Source organism: Mesoplodon mirus (genome assembly GCF_964341445.2).
Source record: "Mesoplodon mirus genome assembly, chromosome: 16".
NCBI classification, from domain to species: Eukaryota; Metazoa; Chordata; class Mammalia; order Artiodactyla; family Ziphiidae; genus Mesoplodon; species Mesoplodon mirus.
The window spans coordinates 33,735,569-33,760,586 of NC_138992.1; the positions used below are offsets into that span (position 1 = coordinate 33,735,569).

The window sequence follows — 25,018 nt, forward strand, 5'->3', positions numbered from 1 at the left end:
TACAGAGTGGTCGCCTGTTCATATCCTTGTTTAGGGTGGGGAAGGGATGTTGAGGGCACAGTCCCATCCTGTTGATATGCCCTGGGGGCACTTTGCACAAGTGAATTTAGTAATTTATGAATCCCTTCCTGTGGAGTGGGTCCTGTATCAGTTGACTTTTGTGTTACTCTAGCTTGGCACTCAGGAATGTTGCTGATTTAATATGATGGTCTGGGACATGAGGTTTCTGTGCCTAAACTGCTGCTCCAGCTGAATCTGTGCCCGAGTGAGGGCCCAGATGCTGTGCTCGCCACCTCCTGGGTGTGGTTTCTGCTCTACAGGCACAAGGAAGCAGGGTTTGTGAAAGTGGGGATGAGAGGGTCTGCTGGACCCAAAGCCCTGTCCGAAAGCATCCTTGGTCTACATGTGGGCTAACTTACTTCCCTCCGCTCATGGCCTTCACTTTCTTACCTCCTCTCCTTCCTCACAACTGGAGCTATAAATTCTAGTCTCAACATTAGGTGCACCAGAAGGAGAAACTGAGGCAACTTCCTCTTCAGTGGGAAATTAACATCCCCCTCTCCCCTCTCGGGGGCTCTCAGGCTGGAGAAGAGTCTATAGGAAAACTGACATGATACAGAGCCCATGGCCTCAAAGCCAGTTCAGATCAAGGTGCTTGTTGCTGCTGTCCTTGGCCTTGCCTCCAGCACAGAGGCCATGAATGTAGGAAAAAGGGGCTGAATGTCAGCTATGGTAGGTGTCTCATGGGCCAACCAGACCTCATGTAGGAGCTGAGTTGGCCTGGAGGGGAGTCTTTGTGTACCCCACAGTTTCTCTCTATAGCCCAGCAGTGGCCCTGAGTCCCATGAGAACTGAGCATGAGTAATGCCATGTTACTCATGGCAGTGATGGTAAGGAGGTGGCTGGGACCCTCCAACCTGATCAGGAGCCTTCACTCGCACACCTGTTGGAGGTGAACCTGTTAATTTCCAGCACATTTACAAGCCTGATGCTCCTATTTTCAGGGTACTGTCCCAACCCAGCTCTGGATCCCCTGACAGCCTAATTCAGGCATTTGTTGGCGGGGGGGGGGCATAGGCCAAGTGAGGAAGAACCTGCCTCTTTTCTCAGTCAAGGCAGGGGGAGATCACGAGAGCTCCCTTTGGAAGAAATGGAGATGCTTCACGCAGGCCTCTCTTATCTTTGTCAGGAGTATGCTTTCACTTTCCTGAAATGTTCTGTTTTTTTTTTTTTTTAAGGTGGCTGAAGAAACGAAAGAAAATTGAGCCCTGTATTTTCCAAGGCAGTAGAGTATCAGTCAGATCCACCTAAAATAGAAAGACTGTTGCAGAGTGAAAAGATGTCCACACCAAGGGTCTAACCAGTGGTATATTCATTTCAAATAGATTTCTCTACACTTGAATGATGACCACATGTCCAGGACTTAGATAGGTCCTGGGCATTTGCTACCCTGGGTGTTAATGTACCATTGACCCTCAGAGATACAGGGGCTCAGACACTCGAGTTGGCAGCCTTCCTAAAGTGAGATTAGCATTTGGTGACCTCTCATCACATTGTGAAAGTCTAAGGGTAAGAGGGGATTGTATGCCTTAGGACTGGGGTGACTGCTGAGCCCTGGCTCTCCCAGAGTGAACCCCTATCCCGGTACTGATGATGCCAGGTTGTTATCACTGGGCACATCGCAGCCTCTGAGGATGGACTGCATCTAATGTGCCTCTTACTCCCCAGCACCGGGCACGATGCCCGGTCCATAGTAACTGAGCTGAGCTGGCATAGTGATGAAGGCAAGAGCTGGTACTGGACCCTGTGGCCCTGACAGCTTTACCTACCGGAGTCCCAGTACAGGGAGGTGGGGGGGGGGGGGCGGTGGCACACATGGGGAGCAGAGTTCACAGCAGGACTGTGGCTGCCATGGGTCAAGGGAGGACTGCCTCAGGGCAGATGTGGAGACCAGTGCATGCCCGGCAGGACGTGCTCGGGCCTGTGGGGAATACATTCAGACCTCCCACTGAGACTGTGGAAGATGGATCGTGGCAAAGAGGCCTTTGGCCCATTTCTAATCCCAGGTTCTCTCCAGAAGCCTCCTCAACGAGCACTTCTCCTGACCTCCTCTTTGCTGCCCACTGGTCCAAGAACGGAGGCTGCTGAGGATGCCAAGGGGGTCAAAGTTGGTCAGAGAAAGCTTTCCCTAGGCGAATTTTTAGCCAAGATTTGAAAGCTGTGGACATGGACAGACTGACAGGTGGAAGAACATAGAAGCGCTCCTTGTTTGGAACAGAGAGGCTCTCGGGAGCTAATCGTGGAGGACGGCTGAAGGAGTGTGCATGGCCACTGAGGAAATGCCGAGAAGTACTGGGATTTGAATACAGCGTGAAGTAAGTCAGAAAGAGAAAAACAAATACCATATGCTAACACATACATATGGAATCTAAAAGAAAAAAAAAAACGGTCATGAAGAACCTAGGGGTAAGATGGGAATAAAGACACAGACCTACTAGAGCACGGACTTGAGGACACGGAGAGAGGGAAGGGTAAGCTGTGACAAAGTGAGAGAGTGGCATGGACATATATACACTACTAAATGTAAAATTGATAGCTAGTGGGAAGCAGCTGCATAGCACAGGGAGATCAGCTCGGTGCTTTGTGACCACCTAGAAGGGGGGAGATGGGGAGGGTGGGAGGGAGGGAGATGCAAGAGGGAAGAGATATGGGAACATATGTATAACTGATTCACTTTGTTATAAAGCAGAAACTAACACACCATTGTAAAGCAATTATACTCCAATGAAGATGTTAAAAAAAAAAAAAATCCTTCAGCAGAAGCATCTGCTTGGCCATACAGGGCTTCTTCAGATGAGCCATGTGGCTGTGTGGTTGGAATTGTCCATGGAAAAGAGGAAGAAGGGGTCAGGGATTCTTACTTTCTCCCTCCCATCTTCAGTTTCCCAGTGATCAAAGTTTGTTCCACGGGAATTAGCACACCACACTTAAAAAAAAAAAAAAAGAAAAGAAAAGAAATACTGGGATTTGAGCTGACAGATACTAGCGAGGCTGTGGGTTCCAGGGCAAGAGACTGTCATGATGAGGTTGGCGTTTCAGGAACGTGGTTTTAGTCTCTGTGGAGAGGTGGGTGAGGATGAACTAAGGGACGGGAAAGCTCTGGTGGTACATTTAAGTGGCGGTGAGGGAGCTGGGAGTGAGGAAGGCAAATGCAGATGGACAGAGCCTACTTCCTGCCCTGGGAACTGGAAGAATAGCCACGCTGGTGGCCTGTCATGCTCACACCAAAGGCCTCATGATGTCTTCAGCTCTCTTCTCATTTAACCTTGGAGTTGGGCACAACAAAGCAACCAGAAGAGGAAACGTCTGCTGTGTTGGAGCCCAGGACCTGAGTTGCCCAAGGGGAGCCTAGAACCTTCCCCGCTCACACAGAGGCTTCTTTCCAGTCAAGCAAAGAGCCCCAATACCAACCTCACCGAAAACACCAGACATTTCGAGTGTTAGGAATATTTATTTTTTTCTTCTTAAAAATGTACAAAAAATAAAATAACTGTATTTATAGTTTATAGATTCCCCCTCTCCCATTTACAAAACTATTAAGTTACATTTGCCTTTGTTTTTTTTTTGTTTTTTTGTTTTTTAACACGAGAGCAAATTGTCCATCTAGCAGTCTTCCTTGCTTGTCTTTAAGAAAGGGCTGTTCATAGAATTTGGCACAAGCCCTCTGCTTCTGTTGCATTCGCGTAATTTTAAATAAGAAGGAAAATAAATGTTTGATTCAGTTCATGGTTCTTAAGTTTCTGGGCTGGGACGTGCCTTAGTCTTTTAGGATCCAATTCCAAGATGACACCCGACTGCATTTTTCTGTTGGACCCAATTTCTAAGCACCCGTAAAGTAAGCAATTTGGGTAAGTATAAGAAAAACACTTGTTTCACATGTCCCTTGTCTTACATGAATTTTTTTTTTTAAAGCTTATTTATTAAGGGACCAAAAAAAGAAGAGGAGGCAAGTTTTCCTATCTCTCTGGAGTGTTTTTCTTGGACAATTTTGCTCATCAAAGCTCTGCTCATATACATAGTGAAGGCCACATCGAAGCTAAGCCATGGGCACACCGAGAACGCAGAGGGGACATGGTAAGATGGGGACAGATCAAATGAGACGGGACACTCTGCACCACCCTTTGCTGGCACTGACCTCATATGCTTTGTTCTGGCAGTGGTCACCGCGATCATTGCCCAGGGACCTGGGACAAAGGCAAAAGCCTCTTTGATTCATCTTCTGCCTAGGGCAGGATCAGCCAACATTTTTTTCCACAGAGGCTGGAGAGAGAAGGCCAGGTAACCCGTGTCAGATTGCCAAAGAAAGATTTTCTCTTTTTCCTACTCTGGAGTGCTGTGCCCCAGCCCAATAGTATTCGCCATTACGTCTGCCGATCACGTCTGAAACCAGCCCTCAGGCAAGGAGCATGGGAGGCGCATTGTACATCATGCACTCCCAACAATGAGCCCCATTAGTACCCAGGAGGGTCCCCAAGATGCCAGTCCAGAGCATGGCAGTCACAGAGTGGAGGAGGAGGCAACAGACTGGAGGAGAGGTGAATCCAGCATGTAACCTTTGGCACCACGGAGAGAAGTGATGTGTCCAGAAGACACGGAAAGGTGCCTGCTCACCACACCCAGAGATCTTCCTAGGCTCCGCACCTGCCCGCCATTCGACTCAAATCCTCTGCAGCCTCCAGGACAAACAGCTGGACTGGAAGCAGCCCTTCCATCAGGCTCTGGGCCTCAGGGGCAATGGGGTGGGAGGGCAGGGAGCCCTTGAAGAGAAAGCCCCCAGGTAAGACATCAAAGTGCTTTACAAACAAATGGGTCCTTACAGAGAACCTGTCCTAGACCTGGGACCTTGGGTGGAGGGTGTGCTCTCTAGTAGAAAGCTAGTGCTTCAACCCACAAAGGTGAACACAGACCCCTAGACCATGTTCCTGTTCCCTCAAAGAGAACTGTGGCCTGGACGGTCCATGACATCGTGATCGTTTGGGGAAGCGTTTCTTTTCCTCTTCATCTGCCAGGGCACCCAGCAGGAGGGCAAACCACCTCTCTCCGTCTTCCCCTGGACGCTGCTTTCCGAAGAGCCAGGGCTCTTGGGGCGTCCTCGCTCGCTCCCTCCACACCCAGCAGCTGGGAGCAGAGGTGGCGGAGCCCGGCCTCTCCTGTGCTGGCTGAGCCCCGGGAGGCCGCCATGGCCTGGAGACCCAGAGCTGAACTGTCGGCCTCGCTCTCAGGACCGCAGTTGGGCTTTAAGGGGGCCACTTGTGATGAAGGACGTGCTTGTAAACTGCGAGGCACTCACAGTGGCCAGGATCCTCACGATAGCCAAGGAGTTCTGCAGCGGGCCCAAGAGACGGGGCCTGGTGGCAACTCCCCTGCGGTCTCTCCAGAAAGTTCAGGCAGTGCCGACACCAAAGCGGGAGGAGCTGGGGCCTCAATCTGACCTTTGCCACAAGACAGCTCAGAGGGAGGGTCAGGCAAAGCGCATCGCTGTGAGATAAACTCAGTGGCCTCCGGGGCGGGCAGTGCCCGTGGAGAGGGAACAGGGTGCCCTCTGCGGACAGGGACCGAGGCCCCGCGCATGCCCACGGGAGTAACTGTCTCGGCGCCCACTGCAGTCACCCGACACCCCGAAGGCCACTTCCGTCGCCCAGCGCGTCTCCTGAATGGCACAGAGGCAGAAGCCTCTTGGAGAAAGCAGGGTCTCCAGGTATGTGCCTCCCCCGGCCAGTGGCAGTAAACATGCCCACATAGCACAGGTAGAATATATTATTGCCATATTATAAACACTATGTACACGGGTAGCCAGGCACACCTTCTAGGTTACTTACTAATTACACAGTGGCTGAATGTCTTCCTGTACACGGCCTGCTGGCCACTCGCCGGGAACCCCTGGGGGTATCAGCGAGATGACCGTCCCCGACAGCCTGAAGATTTCTAACCAGGAAGGGGCCTCCACCTCTCCCCCAACCTCTGATGAAGGCAACGGCTCGTTCTGTCTGTCCACTCAGGAGACGTGAGGCGGTGAGACGGCAGGGGCGAGCATCCTCAGGCCCTTTGGGATGAATGGATTGAAGGGGAGGGCTCTGGACGGTGGCACCTGGAGCCAGCAGTGACCTGCAGAGCCCTGGCGGGCCTGGGCCCTGGGCTTCCGGAGAAAGGTGGACAATAAATAAGGATCCAACAGGCGCAAGGCCCTTTCCCGAGGGGCTCGGGCTGCGGCTCCATGGCAGGAGCTGGCAGGCGGACCAAACACGGGGTTTGGGGCCTCGGCCCGCTCCCCAGCGCGGTCGTGTAACAGCAGTCATGAGATGGACTAGGTGGGTCTGCAGGGCCCGGGCTTCCGGCTGCCCCGGGGAGAAAGGCCCTGAGGGCTGCTGCCCGGAGCGGGGCTCAGATCTCTGTGAGCGTGATCTTAAAGCCTTCCACCGTGCTCTCCATGTTGAGGATGAAGGTGTCCTCATTCGAGTAGTGTTCGATGATGTTGTCATCCATGTTCACCAGGATGCTGCCGGGGATGGGGGGACAGAGAGGCCGTGACCAAGGCGCTCGTGCAAGGGCAGGCTCCAGTCTGGGGGCTCCCTCAGCCATGCTGTTGCAAGGGAGGCCAGGAAGGGGGGCGGGGGCTGGAGGGGAGAGGAGACAGGCAGGGAGAGAGGCTCCCACTCTGCAGCGGCCCCCAAACTGGCCCCCAGAAGCCACTTGGAGGAAAGCAAACCCTCGATTTCTCAGAACTAACTCCTTATGAAACAGGATTTCAGAGCTCATTCAACCCAAACCTTTTGCTTTCTAGATTGGTAAAGTACTGCCGAGAAGTTAACAGAGCCTGAAATCACAAAGTTAGCTATTGACAGGGCCAGGTCCCCGAACTATTTTCATTAAACCATATTGCCTCTTGAAAATGCATTTTAAAAAAGTACTCCACACTTAGGAGAAGAGGAAAATAAACAAGAGCTGCAGGTGCCCTTCCTCAAGCATGTAGTGTGTTCCAGTGTTTTGGAGACCTTGTGTTCAGTCCTCAGGGCAACCTTGAAGGCAGGTGCGGTCATCACCACGTGGCAAATGAGAAACCTGAGCTCAGCAAGGTGAGATCGTGTCCCCAAGTTCACTCAGCTGGTTCACGGCCGAGCTAGGTTTTGAAACTGGCTTTGCCTCACTCTGAAGTTCATACTTTTACCACATGTGACCTACTCCTTGGTTAACCATCTGTGTTGGGTTTGGTTTTAAGAAAACCAACAACTTCCAGGGCCTGTCTGTGATTTGGAAGTCCTTGAACCAATCCCCTTCTCTGAAGTCAGATTTTGGTTTGAGAACTGACTCTCATTTTACAGCTATGTGTCATCAGGCAAGTTGTTTAGCCTTTCCACAAAAATAAGAATAACAACCCTGCTTTAGACAGTTGTTGTTAGGATTAAAGTATTTAGCCCAGGGCCTGAGACAGGGCTCAGTGGAAGTGAAATGTTACCATCGGCATGTGCATCGACACTGAGGGTTTCTGCTCAACGTGAGACCTTGAGACACCGCTCAAATCTCACCAGCGAAGGAATACACTCAGCCTCTTGCACTGACTTTGGAAAGAACTGTAACATGCATTTTAGTGAGCTTTTCAACCAGGGCTCAAGTGGAAAGGGTTTCCTGCTTGGCTCCAAATTAACCGAGAGACCACATCACTCAAAAAGCCTGAGTATCCCAGATAATCAATTTCCTTTATGAAAGAGGCCCAGAGAAGAGTTTAAAGACCTATTTCTGCTTTTTGTAAGAAAATAGCTCCAGAAGCTGACTCTAATGGAGACCCTCTCCTGGCACTAAATCCAGCTCCGTGGCAACTAAACTTGGAGCCTCATACACAGGAGGCCCTGGGAGGGCTGGAGACAGCAGATGTGCGAGCTAAACATAAACACTAGGGCTTTGGGGCCACGGACCTGGGTTAAATCTGCGCCTCACCTACTGAACATGAGACTTTGGGCAAGTTGCTTAGCCTCCATCAGCAATAAATTATGGATAAGAATCTACCTCACTGAGTGGTGAGGAATAATAGAACAATACACATAAAGCACTTAGCAGGGGACCCAGAACCTACTGAGCACCAGATAAATGAGAGCTGTTGTTCTTAACAGTGAGAACAAGCAGGTCCAGTAATCATTTCGATCATTATGTTAGTCATGACCTCAGAAGGATCCTCTATGCCCTGAATCTTTTGTATTCCTACTGTGCTGCCCTGAAACCAGCCCCAAGAGCAGCACTTGATTCCCTATAAACTCTGCTCTCTGCAGAAGGGCGACCTTGCCACTGTCCCCAGGGCCACTCTCACCACTTCCAGACCCCTCTCTTCTACCCACTAATCCTGTCATTGGAGGGTGGCATCTCAGCTGACGTCATGACAATGCACTCTCACCACCACCACCCCCCCCCCGCTCTCTCTCATTAAAGGTCTTTAAAATGCGTGGCCCGTGTAAGCTGCTCAGCACGCCTTTGGAAGGACAACAAATTTTTATAAAAGGCAGACAACAGAACTAACGAAAGACGGGCACCATCTTGTTTTTTTTTAAGGCACTGTATAGACATATCTGATTGGGAAATCAACTTAAGTTCCGTTTCTTTCTTACCCTTTTTTGCTTTTCTTGTAAAGCTTTGTTATCTTTTCCACGGGCAGCCCATATTTCTCAGATATCTGCAACCAATAACAAAAAGGCAGGTGAGTGTGGAAGGGGAGCCAAGTAGAGACGAGAGAAAATTCCAACTTCACTGTCCTGGAAATGTTTCTGGGTGCCAGTGGCCTTCACTCATGAGTCAGGCTCTCAAAAAGGCTCACTTGCAAGGCTTTCCCTTTGGACAAACCATAAATCAGTCAACAAAAAATTCACCCACAGGAGAATTTAATCAATGATAAAGGTGTCATTTCAGGCCAGTCAGAAAAAGATGGACTCTAATCATGATGTTGGATTAAATAGGTAGCCATATAGGAAAAAATTAACAAGTTAAGTCAGATCCCTTCTCCACGACTTCCATCAAAATAAATATCACCAAAGATTTACAGGGAAAAGGTGAAACCATGCAAGAAGAAACCATGAATCAATTCTTTGTATACATATCATCTTTAAGTAAGGAAGATGCCAAGCAAGCTATGAAACCTGCAGGAAAAAGGCCAAAATGTTGATAAAGCAGCATAAAATGAAAAATACCAGTATAGGCAAAACCACCCAAAAAGCTGAGGACAAACAATACGCTGGGAAACATTTTTGCAACACAAATGACAGACATGGAACTAACTTTCTTAAGTTAGAAAGAACACCTCCAAATTAAAAAAAAAGGACTAACATGCTCCCTTTGGCAGCACATATACTAAAATTGGAACGCTACAGAGAAGATGAGCATGGACCCTGCACATGGATAACGTGCAAGTTCGTGAATCGGTCCATATTCTTTAATACAAATGAATGTATTTACAAAACAGAAACAGACTCAAGCAGACATAGAAAAACAAACTTATGGTTACCAAAGGGGAAAGGGGGGACGGAGGGATAAATTAGGAGTCTGGGATCAACAGATACACACTACTGTATATAAAACAGATAATCAATAGGCCCTACTGTATAGCACAGGGAACTATATTCAATACCTTATAATAACCTATAATGCAAGATAATCTGAAAAATATATATGTATAACTGAATCACTTTGCTGTACACCTGACACTAACATAATATTGTAAATCAACCATGCTTCAATTAAAAGAAAGAAAAAGACTAACAATTCAATGGGAAAAGGAAGACAACAACATAAAGAAGTAATTCACAGAAGAAATACAATAGGACAATAAGCAAATAAGAAAATGCACCGCCTCACTATTAGTTTAAAAATTCAAATTAAAACAACAGCAGGATACTACCTTTAATCTATGAGATTAACAAAAACTGAAAAATTGATAATACAGTGCCAGCCAAAGAATAAGAAACAGCAACTCTCATAACCCATAGATAGGAGAGCAACAGGCTCAATCTTTCTGGAGGGAAATTTGATAGAAGCTATTGAAATTTAAAAGGCATATATCTTTTGACCCATATAGTCCACATCTAGTAATTTGGTGTACAGAAATACACTCAGATGTATGCAAAGCTCTTCAAAGCATCACTGTTCATAACACAGATAACTGTATATAACAAACATTCATTAAGCACATTTTGATATTTGCACAGTTGAAAACCACGCCGTCATGCAATCATTAAAAGAAATGCAGGATGCCTATATGAAAAAAATGTCCTTAACATACTAAGTGAAAAAACACAAATTGCAAAACACTGTATATAGCGTGATCCCACTTGTATTTTTTAAAAAGTATATATGTAAGTAAATAGAAAATAATCTGAAAGATCCACCAATCTATTAACAGTGGCTACCCTGGAAGAATGGACGGAAACAAGGAGATTCTTTTTCTTTTCACATTGTACAATTCTGTACTATTTATTTTTACAGTGACCATGATTCAGTTTTATAAATATAAAACTATAAATATAAAGTGATATAATAATAGTTTAGAGATGGATTCTGGAGACGCCTACCCAAAATGCTTTTTCTCTCCCAAATCCAAGCCACCCACCTCTCGTGAGCCCAGTGGCTGGCAGGGCTTACAAACAGCGCAGGTGAGGTTTGGGACTTGGACTACTGGGCAGTCAAGCAGGGGCTAGGAAAAGAAGCCAAAGAGCCCTGGGACAAAGGTGGGATAGCTTTGACTCCTGGGAAGAGCTTATTCTCCAGAGAATCGGATTCCCACCCATCCATCCCTTACACTGCCCAGGAAGAATTCCCACCCCCTCCCCCAAGCCCCAAAGGAGCAGAACAGGTGGGCCGAGGGCTGAGACAGCAAAGGTAGACTGGGAAACAAATGGCCTGCCTGTCGCACATCACTGCTCCGTCACTGATGGAACTGCCTCACAGCCATACTGGAGCCCAAATGAGCCCAACACATAAAATAACACGGCCTGTGGGCAGCAAAGAAAATGGGACAGAACTTATGTGGACGGCATCCGTGTGAACAGAACATAAAAGAGTACTTATGAAGACTGCTGTACAGCACACAAGTGTAAATTCTGATCTAAATATATGATTATTGAACTAAAAAATCTGTAAAGGTCAATAAATGAATTGAAGGCCAGGTGGTCGATCCAGCAAACCAATCGCGTTAGGAAAGATCGATTAGAAAAACCATTTCAAGTGCAGAGCAAAGACACATAGCATAGATGGAAATCATGAAGGGAAAAAAGAGGTTTGAAGAATAGAGACAGCCATACCTGATGTGACTATCCAAAGTCCCAGACAGAAAAAGGAGCAAATGGAGAAGAGGAAACAATTAAACAAATAATAGAGGAAAGACCCATGTTTTTAGATAGGAGGGGTATCCTGAATCCCTGGAAGGATCAATGAGAAAAGACCCATGCATCTGGCCATTCTGAAAAGTGCCAGATCTCCAAGGGTAATGAAAATAAAACATCCTGGAACCTCCCAGACAGAAAGTACAAGTTACCAAAAAAAGAAAAGAATGAACCTGGCTTCAGTCTTCTCATCTGCAGCACTAGAAACCAAACTGGAATAACCCCTACAGACTACTGAAAGAAGGGACTTTACCCCAAGAATTCTGTACAACAAGCTCTCCCTCACAGGTTAAAGAATGGCATGTAAGAAATGCATTTCACCCAAATATCCCATTTGAGGAAAATACAAAAGAACTCTAGCTAAACTGAATATGCATCAGAACAAAGACTTCAGCAAAGCAAAGGGGGAAGAAAACAAGCAATCCAGTGTTGTACCATAAATATATATATACGTATACACACACACACAAACACACACATGAAGACTATATATACTCTCTATATAACTATAGATCTATAGTTATATATCCATACATAATGTATATACATAGATATATATGGTCCATATATAGATATAGAGTTATAGGTATGTATAACTACCTATATATAGTTAAATGGACTGGGAATGTGAAATAAGTGTTAAATAAGGATTCTTGAAGTAAAAAGAACATAATGGAAGGAAAAATCTAATTGTGTCCTAGAGAGAAAGTACTAAACCACAGCAACAACAAGAAGCCTGGAGTGTGTTGGAACAGCGTGGGGTAAACATTTCAGCGGACTCATCCTAGTGAGCAGAGGAGGGGAAGAGGGGAAAAATGAAGGCTCTAAAGGTCTTTTCTCACCCGGGGGTGGTGGGAGCTAGAGAGTAGTAGTGTGGAAGACAGCTGGAAATTTATCTTCAAATCACAGAGCAATAAGGAGAAGAGACTGAAACAATTGAGGGAAAGTAAAGAATAACTTTCAAGAAAAGATGAAAAACAGTGACTTAATCCAACTGCAAAACTAAAGAGAAAGAGGAAACTACAAAGTAAAATAAATAAAAACCAAAACATTTATCGTTGTGAGTTGCTTGGCCTGCAAGCGTTGGGTTTTGAACTTTGGTTGGTGTCATTTGGAGCTTCTTTTTAAAACGAAATGGAAAAATAAAGTGTGTTCCTTTTTCAACTCAACATCAGCAAGTTCATATCTCTTAGTCCCCCTTTTCTGAAAGAGAGGTGAACCTGATTCTTGGATCTTCTCTTTTCAGGGGTTTGACTCCCAGTTTTTGCCAAAGCATGAACGCATATACCTCAGCTCACAGATCAGTTGATTAAGAGTCAGGAAATTTGCATAAACCTGCATATCTGCTGGAAGTAGCGGCAGCAGCCAGCATTCACTGAGTGCTTACTAAGTGTTTAGCATATCAGCACAGGGAGTTCTGCATCTGTTAACTCGCTCAATTCTCACATCATTGCAACAGAATAGGTGTTTTTATGAGACCTGTTTCTTGGGCAAGGAAACTCAGGCTTAACACTCATTAAGTAATCAGGGTCCCTCAACTAGGAAGTGGCAGAGACAGGATTTAAAAGGTAACAGTCTGGCGGTCTGGTTTCAGATTCTAAGCTCATAGAGAAAAGGGGCATATGCTGGGCCTGTTTGAAGCAGGGCTCATGGACCCCATCCAGTACCAAGAAGCAACTGGCAAAGTTGACACGGGCATCAGGCTGCGGAGGGCAACGGTCTCCAGGAGGACAAAGTCCTGCCCTCTGTGCAGTTGTCAAAGGCAAAGGCAGAGGCAGCTGGATAAAATGCCACCCTAACACGGCGTCCTCTGCCTCCATGCCAGGCAAGGAAGTGGGCTTTGCCAAATCCGGAAGCCTGGAAAGAAGTGAGACCGTGCAGGATAGCATGTGGAGGAAGCTGGCCATCTGTCGGGAGATTACGGAAGGAATCCTTCTGCCCAGGAGCTGGATGGTGTCACCACAACACTCCCCTTCCGTGTGCGTGGCAAGCACATGCTTCGTGATAGTTCTCAGAGCGGGGGCATTAGGACTGCTTGGTTTTTTCTTTGTGTTTTTCAAGTAGTCTGAACTGCTCGTATATGTCCATCATTTTTAAAAGCTCATGATCAATATTTTTAAGGACCCCTAAGACTTCCTTGACACCCAAGAGGATCCTAGGTCTTGGACATATCTCATCAGTGTGTTACTGGCTATCTGATGATCTGGAACTTTTAGACTTTTACTTTGTGGAGAGTTCTCTTTGCCCAGAAACCTCAGATATGTGACAGGCAGAACTAGAGATTTCCATTGGTTTTCACCAATGTAGGACTCTGTCTGCCTGGTCTAGAGGCATCCAACACAACTGCCAGCTCTGGAGGCCGATGACTTTTATGTGGAATTATAAACTGTTCAGTGTGGGCTCTAAGATGCACTTTTGAAAAAGGGGTGGCTCTTGCTTATAAATACTTCCTAGGTGGCTACATTTGACCTGTCAATAGAATTGGGGGAGGACAGGCCTGCACCTCCATGCATGAATGACTCAGCTGCATAGAAGGGGATGCTACCGGGGCCATGAGCCACCTTTTCCCTGTGCACCCAGCCAGCTTCACCAGGGGAGAACACCCTTCTCTAGCCCCTTTGGCTTGAGGGAATCTCAGTCTGCCTCTCCACCCCATAGCACTTACAGCCATCTACTACATATATATATTCATTTATACAGTGTTTCTGTATTTAAAATTTTATTTATTTTTCTGGCTGCACTGGGTCTTCGTTGCTGTGTGCGGGCTTTCTCTAGTTGCGGCGAGCAGGGGCTACTCTTTGTTGCAGTGCGCAGGCTTCTCATTGCGGTGGCCTCTCTTGTTGTGGAGCACGGGCTCTAGGCGTGTGGGCTTCAGTAGTTGCAACACACGGGCTCAGTAGTTGTGGCACATGGGCCCTAGAGCACGTGGGCTCAGCAGTTGTGGCGCACAGGCTTAGTTGCTCCGTGGCATGTGGGATCTTCCCGGACCAGGGATCAAACCTGTGTCCCCTGCATTGGCAGGCAAATTCTCAACCACTGCGCCATCAGGGAACTCCCTATACAGTGTTTCTATGTGCTACTTTAAACACCTTGTATAGAAACTCATTTAATCCTCGAAACAACCCTACATCTCATTTTATCAGTATCTATCTTCATAATAATATCCCACATTATTATTACTCTCATTTCAGAAACGATGAACCTGGGGTACAGAGAGGTTGAGTAACTTGCCCAGGGTCACACTACTCTGAAGTGTCAGAGCTAGGATTTGAACCCTGACTGTGTGGGATCAACCATCATACACACTACTTCTTGCCTGATGGCTTACTATTGCCTAAGCTTCTTTCCTTTAGTTGTTGTGAGCTGTGACTTGGAATGGTTATTCTTCTTGTAATAACTTTTCATGTGTGGACGTCTCCCTAAGTGGACTTAAGTTGCTCAAGGGCTTAAGCTGGCTCTGCCACTCTGTGGAGCTCAGGAAACCCCACATCTGTAAATGACGGTGATGACATCTGACCTGCCAAGTTCACAGAGATATAGTGAAGCTCAAGTGAAGCAATGCATGTGAAATACATGCCACCCATAGCACTTGGCATGGTGGTACATACACAGTGGATGCTCAATTCAGTCAACAAATATATATGCTCAAACACCTGGGGATACACAGAAAACAGCAAGAGACAAAGCCCCTGTTCTTATGAACTTTACATTCTATTGGAGAAGAGAGAAACAAAAAAGCAGAGTTAACTCAGGGATTGTTTGGGTGGAAGTGAAGGTGATATTTAACCCCACTGTGATCCAGCGAGACCACAGCTGCAGAACACCTGTAGAACTAGCCAGACGTCACAAACAGGAAAGGAAGACACTAAGGAAAAAGGCGTAATGAATCAGTTCAGAATTGGTTTAGGTTAGTGGTTCTCACACCTGGCTGATCTCAGAATACCCTGAAGAACTGTTAAAACTACAGATTCCTGGGCTTCCCTGGTGGCGCAGTGGTTGAGAGTCTGCCTGCCAATGTAGGGGACACGGGTTCGTGCCCCAGTCCGGGAAGATCCCACATGCCGCGGAGAGCCTGGGCCCGTGAGCCATGGCCGCTGAGCCTGCGCGTCCGGAGCCTGTGCTCCGCACTGGGAGAGGCCACAACAGTGAGAGGCCCGCGTACCGCAAAAAAAAACCCCCAAAACCAGATTCCTGCTGCTCCACCGCCCTCCCCAACCTCCACTTCAGCAGAACGGGAATCTGGGGTTGATGACTGGGAATATGCATTCAAAACAGCTGCTAAAGTAATTTTTAGCTTCACCACCATCCTAGGTAAGTCAGTTTCAGTAATATGATCTTAAAGGCCAGATTAAAGGTATGAAATTTGTTCAAAGGGCTTCTGTAGCTCATAAATCAATCTTCCAGTCATTTTAGGGTCATTTAAAAAAAATCCTAGTTCATTTGAAGAGAGATAGACTGGTACTTTTTGTTGTGTTCATTTCTGGTTTTGTTTTCCCCTTATGGGGGGGTCAGATTCAGTGACAACAAACTCCATGCCAGTGACAAATCCTGAGAACAGAAGAGATTACCAAACCCTCCAGCCAAGTGTTTCTTAGAGGGTGGTCCTCCATGCCCTGCTCTGAATTGCCTAACGATGCCAACCACACTGGTAACATTCTTGTGCTTTTTAAAAAAAATTTCAGGTGAACAAATAAATAATTTTTTTACATATCATATAAATTCCCCCACTTAAACCATTTAAAGTGTACAATTCAGTAGCATTTAGTACATTCACAATGTTCTGCAAACGTCAGGACTATGTAGTTCCAGAACAATTCATCACCCCAAAAGGAAACTAAGTAGACGTTTCTCATTCACCTTTCACCCAAGTCCTGGCAACAACTAATCTGCTTTCTGTCTCAATGGATTTGCCTGTTCTTGATATTTCCTATAAATTGTATGATTATACAATGTGACCTTACATGTCTGGCTAGCAATTCCACTCCTCAGTATACACCCCAAAGAATTGAAAACAAGTATTCAAACAAACACCTGTACCTGGATGTTCTTTGCAGCACTATTCACAATAGCCAAAAGGTGGGGGGAAAAATCCAAATGTCCATCAACTGGTGAATGGAAAAACGAAATGTGGTATATCCATACAATGGAATATTATTCAGCCATAGAAAAGAATGAAGTACTGATTTATACCACAACATAGATGAACCTCAGAAACATTATGCAAAGTGAAAGAAATCATCCACAAAAGACAACATAGTGTATGATTCCACTTAGTGTCACTGTCCTACACATTTTCACATATTACTCCATAGCCCAATATGCTGTTTCAATGTAGCAGTTTTCCAGACCAACAAAAATTCTAGACTGTCCCTTGGCAGTCCTGTTGTCTTCATCACCACAAAAACCCTGGATCTTCTACAATATGGTTGTACAGGGGAGTCAGATATCATATTCAATGTAGAGTCATATTCAGATGGATAATACATGGATAAAACATAAAATAACTTCCTGAGCCCAGGTTGGGTAATGCTAGACTAAACAGGGGATGAGAAGGGAGGGAGAGATTTCAGAATCTTACTTAAATCATTTTATAACTCTGCAATTTATATTTTTTCCTTAACCAAAAGAGGTCATATTTTATTTTGGATTACACTATCGCAGCTGGCAAGACACTTCCTAATCGTTTTTGTTCTGTATAGGTTTGGAAAGTTAAACGTATCTAATTTGGTTTCATGCAAAGAGACAAATGGAAACTCACAGTTTAAACTTTCTCTATGGCATCTTACTCTGATTAGCCTTAAACTGACAGGGAATTGGCAGTTTTTCAAAGTTTCCTTCTCCTTAAGATGCTAATAATAAGCCAGACAGGGTGGAAATCAGTATCCCCATAAATCTCTGCTTTTTCTTTTTCCTTGAGAAAGCTCATTCCAGGGCCATCTCGAAGGCTGCATCTTAATAAATGGGTTTCAGCTCAGGAGACTACATGCTGGTTTCTCAGAGGCTGAAGGGGGTTCATTGCTTACCGCTTCCATCAGGCCTCTCACGGTGGGGGATTTCAACATCAAGGCGTCAAACACGTCGTCCGTCTCCTTCCTCACGTACAAAAGCACTGAAAGAGAAGGGGTGGGAAGCCGTGACTGTGGAGCCCACGCAGCTGCCCCAGGAGACTGCTTCCCACCAGTGGCTGTTACAGATGAACATTCTGTAACTTCTTCTTGTAACCCCCAACAGAAAAATGTAATTTCCAGCAGGCTGACCCTAAGGAAACCCCAAACTATGTTCTATTGGGTTAGCCAAAAAGTTCGAACCCCCCGAACGAACTTTTTGGCCAGCCCAATATTTAAATGAGTGCCGCTTCCATTGGATTTACAGGCCTCTTCTTGGAAAATCATTGTCTTTGAAATAGTGTGGCTGCTCCTCCTGCTGCAGGAGTCCCTGGAATGGGTTAAAGGGGGCATGGCAGCGGGTTGATGGGCTGCAGTGCCACCATCTCCTGCTGGGCTTGTTGATAGCCACACCTGCATGCTGGGCTTACAGCTCACCCCCAGGGCCTGCCCAGAGAGGCAGCTCTCATTAACTGTGTACCTGTGGATAACAATCACTCTGTTAACGATAGCAGTAACCATTATCAGGCATCCCAGAGCTTGTACAGACAAAGGCAACCGACTCCCGTGACTTTGAGAGAGCCACCCTGAGAAGTGGCTACAAAGGCAAAACAAATAACGGCATTGGTGATAATTACAGCCATTCTCTGTCCTGGAGAACTTTTAACAAACAACGGGCACTGTCACTGACCCTGACTCCTTGTGCCCCTCAAAGCCCAGCTCAGCATAGGAGCTCCAGGCGAGGGGCTCAGTAACTCCACTGTCCTTGTCCAAAGAAAAGCCACTCCTGGGAGAACGAGTTCTCTATTGCTGGAAGGTTGCAGTGCCCTCATGTGTCCCTATGACTGAGATGTTTCAAAGGCCGTAACTTTGCATTTTGTCACAGCAATTCCTGATGGCAATTTTTGTGCAGACTTCACAACCTCAAAATATCTGAAAAACACAAGCTTTGGACCAGCCAGCAGGTACTAGATACGGATGTAAGCTACTATTACTTTGGCCTGTGTGATCCTTGATTTCCGTATAACATTGCCCTCATTCTAAAGGATGAGATATAAAAGGCATGCAGGAATGGAGCTCAAAATGCACTCGAATATTTGATGGTGAGCCTGTGAAGTCGGAAAACCCTTTATAGGTTTAAATATTACTACTGTAATTAACACTACTCAGATATTTACACTCTTTGAATTCTGAAATGTTCATTACTCATTCACAATTATGATAATATTCCTTAACTAGATCCAGGCCTAAAAATAAAACTAATAATTATATTAGTGAAGATGGAGTGCTTACTATGTACTGGGCACTTGAGTTTAGTGTCTTACATACATTAACTCCTCAAGCCTCCCTCTGTGACGTGGGTACTGTTGTCATCCCATTTTACAAGTGAGGACTCCACGGTGCAGAGGACCTTCCCAAGGTCACATGACTCGAGGTGGCTGAGGGAGGCTACACGGGATGCTCTTGACCATTATGCAAATCCCATTTCAACAAACAGGAAAAAAAAAAAATCCTCAGTAACAAAAACCTCAAGCCTGTGCAGATGGTGGACGTACGGTAACCTGACTCATTAAAAGTCCAGTGCTGTAAGCAGGTCTCTGGAAGCTCTTGGTGTTGGCTACAGCAGGATGTGGGGAGAAAAGCCACCACCTCCCCTTTCCCCTTACTCCCAGGAGGGACAGTGAGTCAGCACAGCATCGAGATGCTGAGCAAGACACTGACAGGCCTGTGCTTTGTTTCTTATTCTCTTGGTGAAGTGGAATAAGATCCCTGACTGAGAGAAAATGAGTAATTTGTGATGTCACAGAAAACAGGTTCCCTTACTTGTACCGTGATTAATCGTTTGCGTCTATTGAAGGATTCTCAGCTGCTGGTGCTTATGAGAGGCTATTGTCAAACACAGCATGAGTTTCTTTTAACCTTATATCTCACTGCTGGATGAGTCAGTATATTCACTACATTTCCCTCAAGGTAAAGGAAAGAATCAGTGCCCAGGAAGAATAAATGTTTGCTTAGGGTGTTTAAAAAGATAAGGTTTAAGGCAAAGGAGGAGACTGTGGACTTCCTATGTCAATAAAAGCATCCCCAGGCTAGCACGTATCCACAGGGACATGGGCCGGGCCGGGGGCTCTTCTCAGTGAAATGTCCCCACCACCATTCCTAATTGGAGCAACACCAGGGGAGGGCCTCAGCGGGAACGGTACCTCGCTTCATCCCTTCCTCCTTCATCTGCTTAGAAGGTGCTGGACCAAACTCCTCTTCCATGGGCCTGAACATCCGTTTCACAAGGACACTGCTGCTAGAAAAGATGGGGAGAAAGTGTTAATTAAGGAAGGCACCCAGGGTGCCAACAAAAAGGTGTATGGATGTGCCAGTCCCTATCTTTTCCCTTTGTTTACGCCATCCCTTATCACAACTGGATCCACGCACCAACCTCCTGCCCCCCCCCCACAGGTCCCAAGTCTGCATGTGTGGCAGAACACACAGGCCAGTATCTTTCATGCATGGCCCCGAGACATCCTCCTTGCTGCTGAACATGGATCCACCGAGGTGAGAGCTCTGGGTTTTACCCATTCCGTTCTGCACCTAACCTCCCTTCCTGCTCGGAAGACCAGGGCTGGGGATGCGGGCCTGAGCCCTGTGTTTGTGTGGTCGACAAGTTACACAGCCCGTCCCACCTAGCTAGGGCCTGGGTGTCCTGCACTTTCTCGCCAGCCCCGAGGGCACAGCGTGACCTCTGGAAATGGCACAGGCCTGCCTCGCTGGTTCTAAGTTACGAGGTTGCCCTCGGTTCCTGCTGTTCCACGACTCCGTCAGCTGGGAGCAGAGGGGACTGCGGTGGCTGAGGTGCCCTAGACCCGGCCCCTCCCTCCTCACGGGAGAGGGTCTCGGTCCCCCTTCCCCAGGCCCACGGGTCCCCAACTGGCCGGTTCTGGTGCATTTCCTCCCAAAGTCTCTCTCTCTGGGCACTCTAGGGAAGGGAGGGCTGTTCCAGAGGAAGGAAATTAGAAGAACAGATTGTCACTGAAGAGAAGTCATTGCCGCTGAGAGGCCACTCAAACTCATATGCTGAAACCCTAACCCCCAGGAGGATGGTATTCAGAGGTCCGGGCATTGAGAGGTAATTACGCCGTGAGGGTGGAGCCTCCATGATGGGAGTGTCTTTATAAGAAAGGGACACCCTCTCTCTTTCTGCCATGTGAGGACACAGCAAGAGGATGGTGATCTACAGGCCAGAAAAGGGTCCTCACCAGACACCGACCATACTGGCACCCTGATCTCAGACTTCCAGCCTCCAGAACTTGGAAAAATACATTTATGTTATTTAAGCCACCCAGTTTATGGTATTTTGTTATAGCAACCCAAACTGACTAAAACACTGAGAAAATGCCCCTGCATGGAGTCTTACAGTCTTTTAAGCCCTCAAGAGAACAGGTATAGGTTTTTAGAAAACTTTAATCTCTCTGGGGATTCCTGGAACCAGGCACATGAAGCAATGCCAGGTAGGCAGTTCAGCAGAATTGTTAAGACATGAGATCTGGGTCCAGACTACCTTGGTTTAAACCCCTGCTTTGCAGACTCACAGACATAGAAAACAAACTTATAGTTACCAAAGGGGAAAGGGCAGGAGGGATAAATTAGGAGTTTGGGATTAAAATATACGCACTACTCTATATAATATAGATAACCAAAAAGAACCTACTGTATAGCACAATGAACTATAGTCAATATCTTATTGTAATAACCCATTGTAATAACCCATAACCTATAATGGAAAAGAATCTGAAAAATTATATGTATAACTGAATCACTTTGCTGTACACTTGAAACTAACACAACACAGTAAACCAACTATATTTCAATTAAAAAATTTAAAGATAAACCCCTGCTTTGCAATCTACTAGCTACGGAAACATGGACAAATTCTTCAACTGCCCTGAGCCAACAGCCTCTTTAAAAGGAGGCTGTTGAGAGGATTAAATGAATTCAACATAATGTAAATTCAAACTCACAAAGTTGCCTGATACATTGTACGTACTATAGAAGTGTTAGTTAGAGATGATGATGGCCATGATGATCATGATAATTAAAGTTGGAGAGATTTGAGGAAGAGAGATACGGGGAAGAGTACATAACGCAGACAATTTGAAAGAGCTCAGAGTTTCCATTTACTATCAGGTAGCAAACAGTCCAAACTACCATTTTGGCCCAATTTAAGGGCTAAAGTTGGAAAAGCTTCCTGCATCAGAGACTGACATTATATCAATCCCAAGCTTCCAAAATAATATAAAACCCTGCTCTGGGGCTTCCCTGGTGGCGCAGTGGTTGAGAGTCCGCCTGCCGATGCAGGGGATGCGGGTTCGTGCCCCGGTCTGGGAGGATCCCACATGCCACGGAGCGGCTGGGTCCGTGAGCCATGGCCGCTGGGCCTGCGCGTCCGGAGCCTGTGCTCCGCAATGGGAGAGGCCACAACAGTGAGAGGCCTGCGTACCGCAAAAAAAAAAAAAAAAAAAACCCAACAAAAAAAACCCTGCTCCAAAGCCAAGTCCCTATTAGCATCATTGTCATTAAGAAGTTCTTTTTATCAATTCTCAAGTGGAGCTAATGGTGGGGTCCAGTGGTAGAAAGAACACATGGTATAAAACTGTGGACAGTCCAAAAAGTACTTCTGTTAATTCTAATAGTTTAAAGTATTAAACCAACAAGGCTTTAAATTACCATCTTCTACTCTAGGTGGTCCAAAATTATGTTTATTAGCCCTTAATAAGACCATGCTTTTCATCAAAGTGCTTTACATCTCCTTGGTCAATTAAGTCTCATGAACACTCTGTGAGCCAGCGGGGCAAGGACCAATCTTATCCCTATTTCGGTGAGGACCAAACTAAGGCTCATCATAAGACACATAACACCCTCAACACTAAGGGTGTTATGTGTCTTATGCAAGCAACGCAGCTAAAAAAGTGAAACAGGATGTTGAGAGAACCCAGCTCTGAGGAACAACCTCATGTTAAAGCACTCCATAAATCTGAGATGATGATGAGGGAGGGTATGAGAAATGATATTCAGAGTCAGCATTCTATTTTATTCCATAGTAAGTCAAATTATGGAAAGAGCCAGAAGAAAAACTCAAACTCAAGTCCCAGCTGAAGGTGGTAATAAGTTTTTAGAGCACTGTTCCCTCTATCTTTCCCTCACTTTTCTTTAAAACCATAAAAGCGGGTCATATTATTCTGTCATGTCTTAGAGCTGGACTGACCACGACCCTGGGAGCAGAAGATTAAAAAATCTGTTGACATTGCTGTCAATGACCCGTAGGTTAATAACGGGTACATAGCCTGAAACATCAGCAGACACTCTTTCATGCTGTGTTAGGGTTCCTAAACTAGGGATTTTCTTTCTCTCGTCAAGAAAGATTTATTTACATTTTTCCAGGTCTGTTGACTTTTGAAAGCACCCCATTCTGAGCATGACAAACTTCACCATTAAAATAACATCTTGGATAAACCACATTTCTCTTGGGACTTCAGAAATGTTTTTTCACACTTTCAAATCTATAAACCCAGTAGGAGTCAATGAGCTTGTGTGGTCTGAATTCAATGGTTTCATTTCTTTTCAAAGCAAGGCGAGAAAAGCAGGGCAGAAATGACTGCCCAATTGATAGAAAGAGTAAGGATTTCAGGTCTCCTAATGTCCTGTTCAATGACACTGGCTTGTACCACAAGAGGACAAGAACAAGGAGAAGGTGCTTTCTCTGACATCAATCTCTGTCCCGTAGGCACAACGTGTTAACGTGGAGGAACTCCAGGTCCAGCAACATATGAAGCTGTTGCTTTGTGGGGTCAGTCTCAGGGAAAGCAAGTCCCTGAGGTGTAAACAAAGGATGGCTAAGTTTCATCAGAAGAAAAACTGGGAAGGTGTTTGGATCTGAAGCCTGTCTCTGGACATACTTGGCAATGTTGAGCCCTACCTGTCAGGCTGAACCACACTAGGCATCAGTACCTAGGTGAGGAGGTACCAAAATAAAGCACAGAAAGGAGGTGCAGGCACCATGGAGACATAGTTTGTCTAGTTCACAACTCTGCTTACAGCCTGTGTAGGCTGATGACCACGTCTGCCCTAAATAAATGAACGTCCCTACCCTTTGTCAGCCTCAGAAAAGAGGAGGTGCTCTTATGTTCAAGTCCTCACAAAGTCTTTCACATTATGGAGTAGAATCTCAATTAGTTTATTTTCAACAATAAATCACTCTGGGGAAGAACCTATCATCTCCAAATGACTTTAATCAATGCTAGTTCAGGGTCTTGATAGAATTCATCTGACACACTCAGTAAACACAAACCAAAATCAACAAACAAACCCCACATATGTTTAGTAACAATTATGGTAGTTAAGAGCTTACAATTGAAAGTAGTAAATAACTAGGTCAGTAGGCCCCAGAAGGATCATTTAAAGAGGAAATACAGATATTTCTGTTTCTGGCTAAGATGTTGTATCTTGTGGCAAACCAAGCAATGTTCCAGCCAAGAACAATGTAAGTAACTGTAAATTTATTTATTTATTTACTTACTTACTTACTTACTTACTTACTTACTTACTTACTTACTTACTCTTATTGAAGGTATTGGACACTACTGTTGAGTCAGCCAGAACCTGAGAGCTGAGATCTCAGAGGAGAAAAATGCGAGAGGTGAGCTGATAGTCAGTGGGCCACTTTCCTCTCGAAGCATTTGCCATTTCTCAGCTGGGAGTAGAGGATGGTGATCTCAGCAGAGGCACATACTTAAGGGCAAAGAAGTCTGCATAGCTTTTGGCAATCTTATGGTGTTAGAGAAACAGAAATTGGTGTTTAGGGCTGCAAAGGTATTTAGGACTGATAGGAAAACTTCCAGAGAGTAGAGAAGCACAGAGAAGTAAGCCAGACACTGCAGTATTCCTTCCCAGGTATTTACCAAGTTTTTAAGCTGCACAGGATAAGAGAGTAAGAAGTTAAGCAGAAAGCCCTTGAAACTCATAGAGGAGGCTTGGGTAGTCTCCCCATGCTAAGGAGACAAAAATTGAACTTCAAGCTCCATGAAGGAAAGAGACCCATAGAAAGTCCCTCAAAGGTACAGTCTAGGAGTTAGGATGAATTAGAGGTCATCTGAGGTTAAAATAAACTGCAACCCAGCTTTGGGTCAGTTCTGTCCCTGACTCAGTTATGGTGATCTGTTAACTAGGGCTACATACCATAGGATAGGGAAAACCTTCATAAGGAAAAATACGGTCATCCAGAGCCTCCATAATTTTTATGTATATTGTTATACATAAAAAATACAAAAAAATGTATTTTCATGTATATACATAATTTTTATGTATATTGTTCATCATTTGATAATCATTGTTCAATGATTATCAAATATTAAACAGGACCAAGGGAAAAACATACAATAGAAACAGACCCAGATAACATACTTATAGCACAGCTATTATTATGCTCATGAAAATAAATGACAAGAC

At 45.6% G+C, this 25,018-nt stretch overlaps 1 protein-coding gene across 1 annotated transcript in view; it reads right to left on the reverse strand.

Annotated features, from left to right (window-relative positions):
• Positions 1 to 5,849: 5,849 nt before the first annotated feature.
• Positions 5,850 to 25,018, reverse strand: part of GRHL2 (grainyhead like transcription factor 2) — a 165,101-nt gene continuing 145,932 nt past the window's right edge. Inside the window, exons 13-16 of the mRNA XM_082601679.1 lie at positions 19,726 to 19,820; positions 17,441 to 17,526; positions 8,655 to 8,719; positions 5,850 to 6,556 (exon numbers count right to left, since the gene is read on the reverse strand). Of these exons, the coding sequence (XP_082457805.1) occupies positions 6,442 to 6,556; positions 8,655 to 8,719; positions 17,441 to 17,526; positions 19,726 to 19,820 (361 nt within the window). The 3' untranslated portion in view covers positions 5,850 to 6,441. The remainder of the gene's footprint in view (positions 6,557 to 8,654; positions 8,720 to 17,440; positions 17,527 to 19,725; positions 19,821 to 25,018) is intronic.